Source organism: Chenopodium album, chromosome 21 (assembly GCF_948465745.1).
Source record: "Chenopodium album chromosome 21, dcCheAlbu1.1, whole genome shotgun sequence".
Taxonomy (NCBI): domain Eukaryota; kingdom Viridiplantae; phylum Streptophyta; class Magnoliopsida; order Caryophyllales; family Amaranthaceae; genus Chenopodium; species Chenopodium album.
The window spans coordinates 21,205,027-21,218,519 of NC_137854.1; the positions used below are offsets into that span (position 1 = coordinate 21,205,027).

General features: G+C 38.2%; 2 protein-coding genes across 2 annotated transcripts; one reads left to right on the forward strand and one right to left on the reverse strand.

The window, feature by feature from the left end:
- Positions 1–1,221: 1,221 nt before the first annotated feature.
- Positions 1,222–4,665, reverse strand: LOC145600546 (putative disease resistance protein RGA1). The gene has a single exon (XM_081656430.1). It carries the CDS (start codon positions 4,663–4,665, stop codon positions 1,222–1,224), a length of 3,444 nt encoding a protein of 1,147 aa, XP_081512556.1.
- A 6,785-nt stretch (positions 4,666–11,450) lies between these two features.
- LOC145600547 (uncharacterized) lies at positions 11,451–13,220 on the forward strand. Its single transcript, XM_081656431.1, has 2 exons — positions 11,451–12,201; positions 12,250–13,220. Exons 1-2 carry the CDS (start codon positions 11,451–11,453, stop codon positions 13,218–13,220), a joined length of 1,722 nt encoding a protein of 573 aa, XP_081512557.1.
- Positions 13,221–13,493: the final 273 nt, after the last annotated feature.

Consider the following 13,493-nt stretch of genomic DNA (forward strand, 5'->3'; position numbering starts at 1 on the left):
CAGCTCTAACTTGAAATTACTACTCAAATAGTAGACCTGTTTTGAAATTACCACTCGTAATTTTTTTTAATATTTTGTTGGAACTTTTAGCTTACTGCTTGTATGCTGGATTTTAGATATATACTTATTGTTCTTTCTATAATAAAAACCTCGTGATTTGAGTAAATTTCATTAATTAATATATATTACATCAAGAGTTCTAATTACGGAATATATTAGGAATCCAATAACAAGTTTGTAAATAATTACTTTACATAATACAGAGTACATGTACATATCTTAAACTTAGGAAGTGAACACAATGTGTGTATATTGATATTTTGATATTCTCCATCAAACCAGCCTTGTTGCCCTTGTACCACGAATTTCTAAACCCCTTTAGTACCTGCACGATGTACAATACTAGTGAACATCCTACATATAACCGAACGTGCATTATAATAAGTACTCTCTTTGTCTGATTTTCCATTAACATTTTTATTATAAGCGTAATTTGAACTAGTATTGTGGCATTTAATCTGGACAAATATGTAAAAATAAGATAATAACTAAAATGTGTCAGTAAAACTGAAATAGAGGGCTGGATTCTAAGGCCTTAATGGAAAAGATTTTCATGGAAAATGATTTTTCCATATTTTACCCATTTTCCTTTGTTTGGTTTGTCAAGGGGTGGAAAATAATTTTTCCAAGGGTAGAAAATTCCATCCTTAATGATAGAAAACATTTTCCTCTCTCCTCCTTACCTCCTTTTTACTTCCCTCTCATTCATCCTTACATTTCCATTCCTATTGTTTATTTTTCTTGAACTTTTCTTGTATGCAACCAAACAAAGGAAAACTAATCTGTAATTGTGTTTTTCCTTGAAAATATGTTTTCCATGAAAACTAATTTTTCACTGAAAATATTTTCCATTAAACCAAATAGGGCCTTGATTTCTAATACAGCATTTAATAGAGCATAAACTTTAATAGTTGACTATGTTTATTATGATGGAGTTTCAGTTGTAAAATTTCATCCTTATATTTTTGTTAGATAATATTTATAACAAAGCTACTCCAAACTAAGAAAACTTGTAACAAATCAGCATAAGACCGACCCATCTAGAAAAAGCAGCAATGCTGTTAGTTATATAACATGAGAATGCTAAGAAAATACGAAGTACGAAGTATTATGGAAGGAGGAAGTATATTGTTTAAGAAATAGTACTACTGCGGATGTAAGTCATAAACATTGGTCAACTTCGATGAAGGGGATGTGTTTTATGTAAGACCTATCCTTCCCGGGGGGATCTTTTTGGCATCTACTCTTCAGGCTCTTTGAACATCTGCTGAGCTGAAGTCGGTTCAGAGAGGTGAGTTTGGGCATCCAATCCGGTATTGATTCGAGTCTTTTGCAATCCCGAATTTCAAGGATTTCGAGGGCAGACAAGGATTGCATCCAATCTGGCAGACTCACTAGCTGTGGGAGACCCCTAAATTCCAACTTCCGGAGGGAGTGATGAAGGGATCCCCATGGCCTGCCATCCTCTGTCTCTTCTGATAGCCTCACATTTGGACAATCGCCTATCAATAACTTCTTTAAGGCAATGAGATGCTCTAATTCTCCACAAACACTCCTTAGTTTTTTACAATTACTAATTTTCAAGGTTTGCAGAGACGACGAACAATTACGAAACAAATCCTCTACTTCTTCCAAGCTCTCCACCTCCCCCTTGATAATTTCTAACTTTTCAAGACACTGAAAAGCCACCATGGGCAGAAAAATCAACCACGCCACATTGTCTATTCTCACTTTCCTTAATGTAGGAATTGGAATAGTACTGCTTTTACTCAAATTTTCAGGATCAAACAATGACTGCGACAACTTATCACACGAGAATACTGATGCTGAGGGAGGAACCTCTCCTATATTTTCACTCCTTTTCATTTGGAATATTTTTAGTCTTTTTTTGAAGTTTTCTAACCGTAGATCTTCCTCCTTGAGACGCAACGGAATACTTGTCAACTCTGGGCAATCCACTATTCTTAGTTCAGAGAGACATAATTGCATGTTTTTGTTATCTTCAAGGAGATGAAGATCATCTCTCCATCCTTTCAGCTTCGGCAAACCAAACAACTCAAGGCATTCCAAGGAGGGGAAGATTGATACTCCCTGAGCACATTCTGATCCAGGAGTCCAACTGAAAGCTGATTGGTTAATTAGTATGTACTCCAGCTTATTACAACACCCAAGCCAAAGAAATTTGAGATGCCTTAAGCTTCCAAGACACGGCAGGTACTCTAACTCGCAAGAAACAATGGTAATTTTTACAAGATTTGGGAGAAGGGTTGTCCAACCAGGCATTCTCACACCACGATACCCCAATACAAATAACTGCTCGAGGTTTGAATGTGGTTGCAGTTCTTCCATAAATCTTCTTGCTTCCTCAGTATCCACATCTCCATCTACCTTCTGATGATTAAAATAAAACGAAATGCTTTTAAGATGTTCCTTACGTCTTAGATAATGTTCTTCAGTTCTGCTGCTGCATTCGGCATATTTAGGCGAGTTAAACCAGATTTTAAGACTACCTTTGAGGTTGTTCATAGCCTTAAGATCTTCTAGTCCATCAAACCATTGCATTGTACTTGAATAACTCCCTTCACCACTTACTATAAAGTCACTTAGCCTCTGAAGGCAATTCAACTTACCCATCCCCTTGGGAAAACATGTCATGCCGCAAAATAATGTAAGCAAGGTCCTAAGCTTCACCAGCCTGCTGAAATCTTTCGGCAACTCTTTCAACTGACAGCAATATTTTAAATTTAGGGTTTGTAAATTACTTAGTCTTGTAATCGACTTCGGAAGCAATTCTAGTTTGGAGTTCTGCGAGAGATCTAAATACCTCAAATGCAACAGTTCACCTATTGATTCCGGCAATGTTTTGAAACTTGAATGACTCAAATCCAATGCCCTGAGGCGAACACAATTAGCCAATAATGCCTCTGCATGGAATTGTTCCATTTCAACTTGTCTCCCTTGGCCAACACAAAGATACGTTCGAATATGGGACTTGTATAACGAACATCTAGCAACTTCGTTTCCGGTAACAGACAGATGGCGAGCTTTATCACCCAAGTTGCCCTCTAAGTTATCAGTTGCACAAATCTCCTTTTTGGTTACTAATTGGGCAACATCATGCATGAGATCATGTATCTTAAAATACTTAATAACACCAATTTTATCTCTTTCTACGTCTTGAAAGAAACATCTTTGCAGCAAAATTGAAAAATATTCTTCAGCCGCATCTTCAATCGTTTGACCTTCATCTAAAGGGACGATATAGCCTTGTGCCATCCAAAGGCTTATTAGCATCTCCTTTTCTATTACATAATCCTTGGGAAACAACGCACAATAGCTGAAACAACTTTTCAAAGGAGATTCAAGATTATGATAACTCAACTTCAATATAGGCATGATGTCATTCTGGCTCTCTCTGAGGTTGGCTAATTGAATTTGCACAAGTGATAGCCACTTACTTTTGTCTTGACCATATAAGAGACTTCCTACCACTCTTATAGCAAGAGGGACTCTAGAGCATCCTTTTACAATCTCTTGCCCAATCTTGATCAAGTCGTGAGGAGGGTTAGATGAATGCAATCCAAAAGCCATCCTTTCAAACAAACACCAAGAATTCTCCTTTGACAAGCCTTGGAGCTTGTATGTTAGACCATCTCCTATAATTTTTGCTGTCGCTAGTGAACGTGTTGTTATTAAAATCCAGCTTCCTTTTTGACCTCCGATTAAGAATCTTTCCAGGTTACGCCACTGATCACACTTCTCAGACCATACATCGTCTAAAACGAGCAAGTATTTTTTGTCTACTAGTCGATCGCGTAACTGTTTTTGTACCTGATCCAAGGTGATGTGCTCATGTAATTGGCTAGTAGCTGAAGCCAAAATCTTACAAAGAATTTCTTTTACATCGAGTTGCTTTTGATCTTGATCAGAGACACAAGTCCACAACCTCAATGGAAATGCACTTGTAATCCTTGGATCATTGTGCACAAGTTGAGCAAGGGCTGTTTTGCCCAACCCTCCAATTCCCACAATCGTGAGAGAAGATAAATCGCGTTGCACATTAGAATCGAGCATCATATCAACAATCTTCTCCAGGTCATCCTCTCTCCCAATGATATCACCTGCTTCCACATAAGAGCATGTCTCCGGCCTTCTCCTCCTGATAGGCTCAAGATCATGCTTAAAGCTAAACTGAGTGTTATAAGCAATAGCATCCAGTTTCTTTCTGATTTTCTTAACCCCTCGAGACATTCTGTAAGCAACACCAAGTGGTTTATCAGAAAATAATCGGCGCACCTTTTTAGAGAGACCACCACCAGCCTCTAAGAGTTGCTTCTGCTCAGCACGAGTAACAAACTCGTCCAGCAGGTCGTCTGCTTCAAAGATCGCGTCCTTGAGCTCCTCAAGCCGATGCTGTGCTTCATGGGAGAGCTCCGGCTTGGCCTCTGCATCAAGAAGCACAGCATTGACAGCAGAGACGGTGCGCCGAAGATCATCAAGCTGCGATTTGTAGCCAAAGATTGAAAGGATCTCTTGAAGCTCTGAAGACTGCAAAGCTGTAAGCAGAGTTTGAGCTGCTGATAGCACTGTACCAACAACATCCATTTTTCTTTTTTCTGTAAAAAGATGTGAATGAACAAGGTATATGATTTGCAAGCTCTACTATACTCCACTCGAAAGAAAAACTAATGTGAAACCTTGACTGATTGATGGGTAAAATGCAGCGGCAAGCAAACTGTAATAGATCTAAAAAAGTATTATCACATGGATAAACGTAATTAGGTAGTGGAGGGACTTCGTTCCATGTTTTGCGCTGACGTATCATGTGTGAGGGTAAGGTTTTAAATCAGGAATCTCTTTCTCTCTCCTGATTGCAAATTATGAATACTTAATAATTATTGACAGATGCTAGCCAATGTTTATTTTTAAATTTTTTTAAGTATGCTCCACCGGAATTTTACGTTTTCTGGATTTGGTAAGACAACTTGAAATCTTGCTTAACTAATATCAAGCTGCTTAACACTTGAGTCAACTTGTTACTTAGAGAAACTATATAGCTGTATGACACAATGTAGTTTCACACAATACAACTATACAAGTATACAATACTAGGAATTCCAAGTTAATCTTCTTGATTAACTAACTTTGTCAATCTAAGTGCAGTTTCAGTGTTTCAACCGATACCATTGTAAAATTCACCTCATGACTTGGATTACTAACCTTGACTGAGCAGCCACGTAAGAAGACCGATTTCCAATTGGACTTCACGCCTTCTAACAGCCGTATGTTAACTAAAGTTTGAAAAGATGCCTCCAAAACTCTGAAATAAATTTTGCAAAATACCTTCACTAATTGGCACACACATGGCACAATTTGATTTACGAAAAATGAGGCCACCCATTTATGAAGAGTTGAAGACATCTGATTATTAACTAAAACGGTAATTTTTCATTGTTTATTTGTGTAAATAAACATGTAAATAATTATCATAAGCAAAATTGTAATTTTTCATTGTCTAAAGTCTATTTGCGTTGCACATTAGAATTGAGCATCATACCAACAATCTTCTCCAAGTCATCCTTCCTTCCAATGATATCACCAGCATCCACATAAGAACAGGTCTCGGGCCTTCTCCCGGATAGGCTAAACCGCTAAACTGAGTGTTATAAGCAATAGCATCCAGTTTCTTTCTGATTTTCTTAACCCCTCTAGACATTCTGTAAGCAACACCTAGCGCGTTATCAGAAAAGAAATAACGCACCTTTTTAGAGAGACTGCTGATAGAGTATAAAACATATTCCTGGGCTTCAACCATCAGCTTAAGCTTTTGGTTGAGTTGGTCCACTAACATGGTATCGGAGCCAGCGTGACACAAAGGTCACGGGTTCGAATCTCATCCACCCCCCCCCCCACTTTCAAGTGGAATATTAAGCGCAGGGTATGAGGAGGGCCCATGCTGCATCCACACTTGTGTTTAAAACATATTCCTGGGCTTCAACCATCTGATTAAGCTTTTGGTTGAGTTGGTCCACTAACAACCGCCACCAGATCATCTGCTTCAAAGACGGCATCCTTGAGCTCCTCGAGCTTATACTGCGCTTCATGGGAGGGCCCCTGCTTGGCCTCTGCATCAAGAAGCACAACATTGACAGCAGAGACAATGCGACGGAGATCACCAAGCTGTGATTTGTAGCCTAAGGATGAAAGGATCTCTTGAAGCTCTAAACACTGAAAAGGTGTAAGCAGAGTGTTAAATATGTAAATACTAGATAAAGCCCGTGCGATGCACGCTTTGTTTGATTTTTTTTTTTTATTTTTTTTTTTTTATGAGTTAAAAATTGTTATATATTTAGATAAAATTCCTAATATTAAAAGATAATACTTAATATTTAATTAATTTAAACTTAAAAATCCCATTCGCCAATTTTGCTTGCATGGCATTTGAATTATTTAATTCTAAAAGAAATTAATAATCTCTTATTTAATTGGCTACTACTAAGATTTATAATCCTACATGGCACGCTGAGAAAATTAGATCCTATGTGGCTCTCTAAAAACTCTAGAAAAAACTCTCCTTTATGTATCACTAGTGGAAAAAAGGTCATCCGCAACGGGCAAAAAGGGCCCATCCGTTACGTATGCGGCCGTTACGGTTGGCCATTATTATTCGTAACGGGCACCGTCCGTTACGAATAACTACTTATTCGTAACGGGCACTTACATTGTCCGTTACGAATAAGTAGTTATTCGTAACGAGCGTTTCAAGTGCCCGTTACGAATAACCCGTTATTCGTAACGGGCAGATATAATGCCTGTTACGAATAATGGGTTATTCGTAACGGGCAATTTTGCCCGTTACGAATAACCCATTATTCGTAACAGGCATTATATCTGCCCGTTACGAATAGTGTTTGATGCAATTAAAAAAATATCCAGCACGTGCTAGCACATACTGGATCATTTTATCAAATAATGAGATAATATTTTTTTTACACAAATATAATACACAGATAAACTTTTTATTACACAAGTATAATACACATTTAATATACTCAAAAATACATCAACTTTTTGCTCCAAAAAAAAAAAATACATCAACTTTAAAATACATCAACTTTAAAATACATCAACTTGCTCATATAATGTCGCAAGTTTCTTAAGACTAAGACTAATAAAAGAGCAAAAAAATCGTAATTGTAATAAATACAAGTTTTATCCCAACATTTATGGTCTGAGACGTTGAGTCTTAAGCTCCCTAGTGTAGATATTATATGCTCCACCTACATTCAATAATTTCAACAAACCAAAATTAACATAATTGAAACAAAAAATAATATCAAAATTAAAAAAATAGTTGAATCATAATTGAATCAGCCCGTAAATAATAATAATAATAATAATAATAATAATAATAATAATAAAGATCAGCAACAAATAAAAGCTCAATAAACAAACCAAATTCAGTGTCAGATCTAAGTAATGAACAATCACAATAATAATCATAATCAAAATCAAAATCAATCCGCAATTGAATTCATCAAATTAACCCTAGAATTTCTAACAAACGCAAATCAAATTCAATCTTCAGATAGAGAAAAAGAGAGATTACTTGGACCGGATCCATGGAGAAAAGCTAGACAAATGAAAGATTTGGCGTTGAAAATTGCGAAATTGTAAGAAATGGCTTCGTATTTGAAATATCGGGGGAAGTAAAAGCGAGTTGTGTTGCTTCTTTCTCCTTCTTCCACCTCGTTCCTCCTGTATTCAAAAAATCACCAAATTAAAACCACAAATTCATCTTAAAAAACAACAAAATCATCTAAAATTGAAACCACCTGCCAAAGAGAACAACCAGCAGAATGAAGCCAATCGATGAACCGAAAAGCTACATCTCCGAGATCGCCAATTCTGCTGCAACGATGTCGGATGCAGCAGAATTCCAGCTCTCCGGCGGTCCGACGGAGACGACTCCGGCAAAAACTTGTTGTTGGGACCCTGGTCGAACCAGAGTTCCGTCACCGTCGGTTACACCTCTGCCCAAAACACCAAAATAATCACCTCCGAAGATAGAATGACGGAGAAAGAGGAGAGGAGATAGAGAGGATAGGAGATAGAGAGGTGGATGACGGAGAAAGAGGAGAGGAGATAGAGAGGTGAATGACGGAGAGGAGAGAGAGAGGAGAGAGAGAGGTGAATGACGGCCAGAGGAGGGAGTGAGGGACTAATGAGAGAGAGAGGGAGTGAAACCCTAAAAAGCAAAGTATTGGGCTCTTCTCTCATCAGTTGGGCTAAGTTTGGTCATTTACCTGTAATATAGTATTCGTAACGGGCAAAATAGTGTCCGTTACGAATAATTATTATTCGTAACGGACACTATTTTGTCCGTTACGAATAAATAAGTATTCGTAACGGACACTATTTTGCCCGTTACGAATATCTTTATTCGTAACAGGCACTATTTTGCCCGTTAAGAATAAATAAGTATTCGTAACGGACACTATTTTGCCCGTTACGAATATCTTAATTGTAACGGGCAAAGCTTTGCCCGTTACAAATAGCTTGTTACGAATGAGAAATTTTCCACTAGTATATATATTAGATTTTGTATATTATATTCTCTAGTCAAAGGATATATTTAGTTCCTTAATATATGCCTCTAGTTATGTATATAAGCTGACTTGATTAATGAAATATTTGCTTCAAATTGTTATTGGTTAGTTAACTCCTAATGTTAGTAGAGTCATAACAGTAGTCGATTAGTTTAGTGAGAGTTAATGTTAGTATGATCAATGGTCGTGGGATTATATATTTAAATTCCTTATTTTTAGCTTTATTTTGCACTATATATACATGTTGATATGTAGTACAATTTTCAATGAATTGAATACAAATTTTATTCTTCTTTCCCTTCTCTAATCTCTATTATTATAATATAACTAATATATAGGATAGTTTTCAAATGGCTACAATTTCAATAAATTTGTAGCCATTTTACTAGATCAAATCTTACCCCTTCATTAAATTTTGACTAATCCAAACTGTTTATGAGATGACTTTGTGGTTAAAAAATATTTTGATAAAATAGAAAAAAAAAAAAAACAAAAAAAACTACTACACGTTTTTTTCAGTTTCTATCTTTCAATCTTACTGTGTAACAATACCATACTGTTCAAAAATTTCCCAGGAAAAAAAAATAGGGCTAAGATCCGATTACGGTAAACTGATTGTTTGCGATTACCTTTTTAATTAAATAGATTACTACTCCTCACACATCCTACATGGGATGATTGGAGTTGGGTGAATTTTTTTAAGGCATGATGATGATGAATGTTTAATTTGCATTGGGTGGGGCGGAAAAAAATCCAATTGTATATTTGATGGAGATATACTATCCTTCGTTTAGAGTTAGAGAAACCATTAATGGCGAATTGAAAAACTTTTTTTTTCATTTTTAATTTTGAATAAAATCCATTTTATTTTTAAGTAAGAAATACAAACAGTTTTTTTCCAAATTGTAATTTTTTATATCAAAAAACTAAATTAACGGACTAGATTGATCCCTAAATTTGAAGGGTCAAGATTGAAAATAGTTACAATGACTACATTTTTATTGTAGCCATTGAAAAGTCCTAATATATAAAGCTAAACTTTTAGCTAGGTCGCGAGACAGCGACACTTGGCGTCCCAACTTTTCGCCAAGTGTAGCGCCATGTAGGATATAGTTTTAAGGAATTCAATTTGTAGCATAAAAAAATTAGTTTATAATTCTATTTTCAATCATTCTATAGTATAATAAAAATAACTGCCCAAAATGTTGATACAGTACTATCCTAGTTGATTCCAATTACTATGTGCTAAATAATTTATGGGAACTAATCATTCTATAGTAACCCTCTAGAGAGCACATTTAAGCACACTTGGATTATTATCTTTGTACATTGTTAAGTCAAAGGCATTTCTTCTAGGACCAATAACGGCTCTTTTATCACATATGAACATTCTTGAAAAATACTTGTTCTTAATACTTTTTCTGATCAAAATTTGACATGAACATAGAATTGAAGCAAGCAACTAAGCCTACAATCACAACAACAAAATACAAAATGTAACAATTAAGAACATTTCAAGAATGAACAAAATGAAATAACAATTAAAGTTAGCTGCAGAGCTTACAACATAAAGTACGGTCGAAGTTAAATCAGTGTTATCCGGATACACAAAAATCTGTTGCTGCCATGAAGAGAGAGGAGTGAGGTACTAATGTAGTACCAATGTTATAACATGAAAAATGCAAAGGACAACAAAAATATAGGGACTAATTCCAATTAAATTAATTTTTGTTATGCTAAAATTTTCACCTGTAAATTCATATGTTCTACAGGTAGTCAGGTTGCAGGTTACAGGTCAAACGAAGCACAGGTTCTCTATAGCTATGAAGTTGATGTCCAATAATCAAGTAAGCTGGAAGCAGCCTTGAAGAATATTCTCCAGAATCTTCGAGTCAAGTCTTTACCCGAGTAAATAGGAGCCACTTTCTACAACCTAACCGTTGGAGAAGACCAGTTCAAATTAAAGAAGCCTTTGACCAAGAAAGATGGTGAAAAAGGAGGAACCACTCCAGCCCTCAACCCTGTGATTCTAGGAGCAGTAAAAGAGTGCCGTTGAAGGGATCTTAGAAGGCTGATGAAGCATATAAAAAACAAGGAACCATCGGAGGAAAGATCATCACAAATAATATAGCTAGAGTTACAAAATATTATCAAGACTTATTGTTCTAGTGATTAAATTGCAATCTACATTGTAACCTGTAAACCTTGATTATCTAGTGGATTGGTGGACTCATAGCCACCCGCAGTTTTTACCCTTATTCTTGGGGTTTTCTGCGTCACCATCTTGTGTGTCTTCTCCCCATTTTCCCTTTTTTGTTCTTGTGGATTCTAATCTAGCCAATTTCGTCCTTGCAATCTAGCTGTAGTTATCGCAACCCAGGTCGAACCTGGTTATCAGTTTTTTGACCAAAACAGTTTGGCGCCGTCTGTGGGGATACAGTTAGATAAATTGGTCCACCCTTCATCATGGGAGAAGATCCAGATCCAAATGCAAATGCGTTAATCGAGCAACTGCGCGATGAGCTGAAAGGCTCCATTGAGCGGAGCCGGAAGCTAGAAGAAGAATCTCAAGCAACCCTGGCGAGGCTTAAAGCTGAATCTGAAGCATCCTTAGAAAAGCTATCCAGAGAGCTCGAATCTGTCAGGAGCAACAAAAAGAAGAGGGTAAAAATCGATGATATACCCTAATTCACCCTGGTGTCCTCTGATGAGTCTGAAGAAGAAGACGAGAGAGAAGTATCCCGCAATAATGAGGAGCAAGGTGGTGGGGACCCTAACCCTATGGCCAGAGAAGTTGCTGTTATCAAAGCTCAAAATCGGAAGATGATGAAGCTCCTGACTCGGCTACCAGGTGCTCCCAAACCTGTAGCCTATGAATCTCGTGATGGATTCGCCGAATCCCCCTTTGTGGAAGAAATAGCAAAAGTGCGCATTCCCACAAAGTTAAGCATCCCCTCTTTTTCAAAGATGTACGATGGGACTACTGACCCTCAAGATCATGTGGCTCAGTACAAGCATAAAATGTGGCAGTTATCAATACCGTGGGAACTAATTGAACCCACCATGTGCAAGTCCTTCGGCGCTACCTTATCAGGACCTGCACTCCAGTGGCTTATTAATCTGAAGCCAGGTTCCATCGCCAGCTTCTCCAGTTTGGTGAACAAATTCTACCAGCAATTCGCCACTAGCCGAGAGCTAGATAAGCATAGCAGTGACCTGTATCGGATCGTTCAGAAGCAAAACGAGACGACCCGGCAGTTCTGGGACAGGTTCAATCGGGAAATGGTCAGCATCAAAAATTGTGACCACTCAACTGCTATTGAAGCTTTTCGAAAGGGTCTCAATTACAGATCCAGGTTGTATTATGAGCTGACAAGGTACCCGTGTTCCTCATTCGAAGAAGTTAGAACCAGGGCAATGGCCGAAGTCCGTGTAGAAGAGGACGAGCATGCTAGAAGCTGGTTCGAAAGGAGACCGTCAGGGTATACGGGGAACCAGTCTTTTAACAATCAAAACCCTGGAACCAGGCAAAGTAGCTAGCAACCAAGGCGCAACAACATCAACAACATATCTGAACCAGGAGCAGGTGAAGGCTCCAGCAGGCCAGCAATAGAGTACCACCCAGATGTCAGCTCGTATGGTTTCGACACCGATGTAGTAGGGATAGTAAACGCCCTCAAGGATATTGGGCCACCTGTTAGATGGCCCAGGAATAGTGATAAGCCTGAGCATCAGAAAGACAAATCAAAGTGGTGTGAATACCATGGAGACCATGGGCATAGGACTGACGAATGTAACAGTCTCAAAAGAGAAGTAGCCTGGCTACTCAAGAAAGGGTACCTAAAAGATCTCCTCGAGAAAAAAGGAAAGGGACCTGAAATCAAGCGAGAAGCCCAATCAGGACTGCCAGCTTCACCAACCCCAGGTGTCGTGATTCAAGCAATATCAGGAGGATCTAGCATCAGCGGTTTGACCTATTCCAGTGCAAAGCGTATCTCAAGAATCGGTACCTCAACATCCAACATCCCCCAAACCTATCCAAGTAGCGAAGAAAAGAAGCTAGATGATATGGCAGTCGTATTCGATGAGAGCAGGTTCAACGAGCCCGAGCACCTTGATTGCCTGGTGATTTCCCTCCATGTAGGTCATTGCAAGATGAAGAGAGTACTGGTAGATAATGGAAGCTCAGCCAATATAATTTTCAAGGATGCCTTAGATCAAGCCGGTTTTAAGGAGTCAGATATCATCAAGAGGTCTACAGTACTAGTTGGGTTCAATGGCGAACCTATGAATTCCTTAGGAGAAATCCAGCTTCCAACGCTGCTCAAAGGGGTTAATATGATGCACAAATTCTACGTGATAGACTGCAAAACTGCCTGCAATGTTATAGTGGGAACTCCGTGGATCCATAAAATGAAAGCTATTCCATCAACCTATCACCAGCTGCTTAAATTCCCAAGCCCATGGGGGGTAGCAGTAGTCGAAGGGGATAGGAGGCAAGCGCGAGAATGCTACCAGCTCGCCCTGAAACCCCATGGCCCCGCCATCTAGCAATTACAGAAAAATCCAGCACCCAAGCGTCCAGATGAGTTACAATTAGATGAAGTTGTGTTGGATGAATCAAAGCCAGAGCAGAATGTCTAGATTGGCGCTGCATTGGCAGCAGAGCAGAAAGATGCTATCATTAAGTGCCTCAAAGAGAATTCAGATTGCTTCGCATGGTCACATCAAGATATGAAAGGAATCAGCCCTGAGATAATTACACACAAGCTAAATGTGGATCCCAGTGTAAGACCACACTACTAAAATTCAGTCAAATTGCGA

Coding starts and splice junctions, on each gene's coding strand:
- LOC145600547 (XM_081656431.1), top strand. CDS start 11,451: ATGGCCAGAGAAGTTGCTGTTATCAAAGCTCAAAATCGGAAGATGATG. Junction 12,202..12,249: donor AAACCCTGGAACCAGGCAAA/GTAGCTAGCAAC, acceptor TATCTGAACCAG/GAGCAGGTGAAGGCTCCAGC.
- LOC145600546 (XM_081656430.1), bottom strand. CDS start 4,665: ATGGATGTTGTTGGTACAGTGCTATCAGCAGCTCAAACTCTGCTTACA.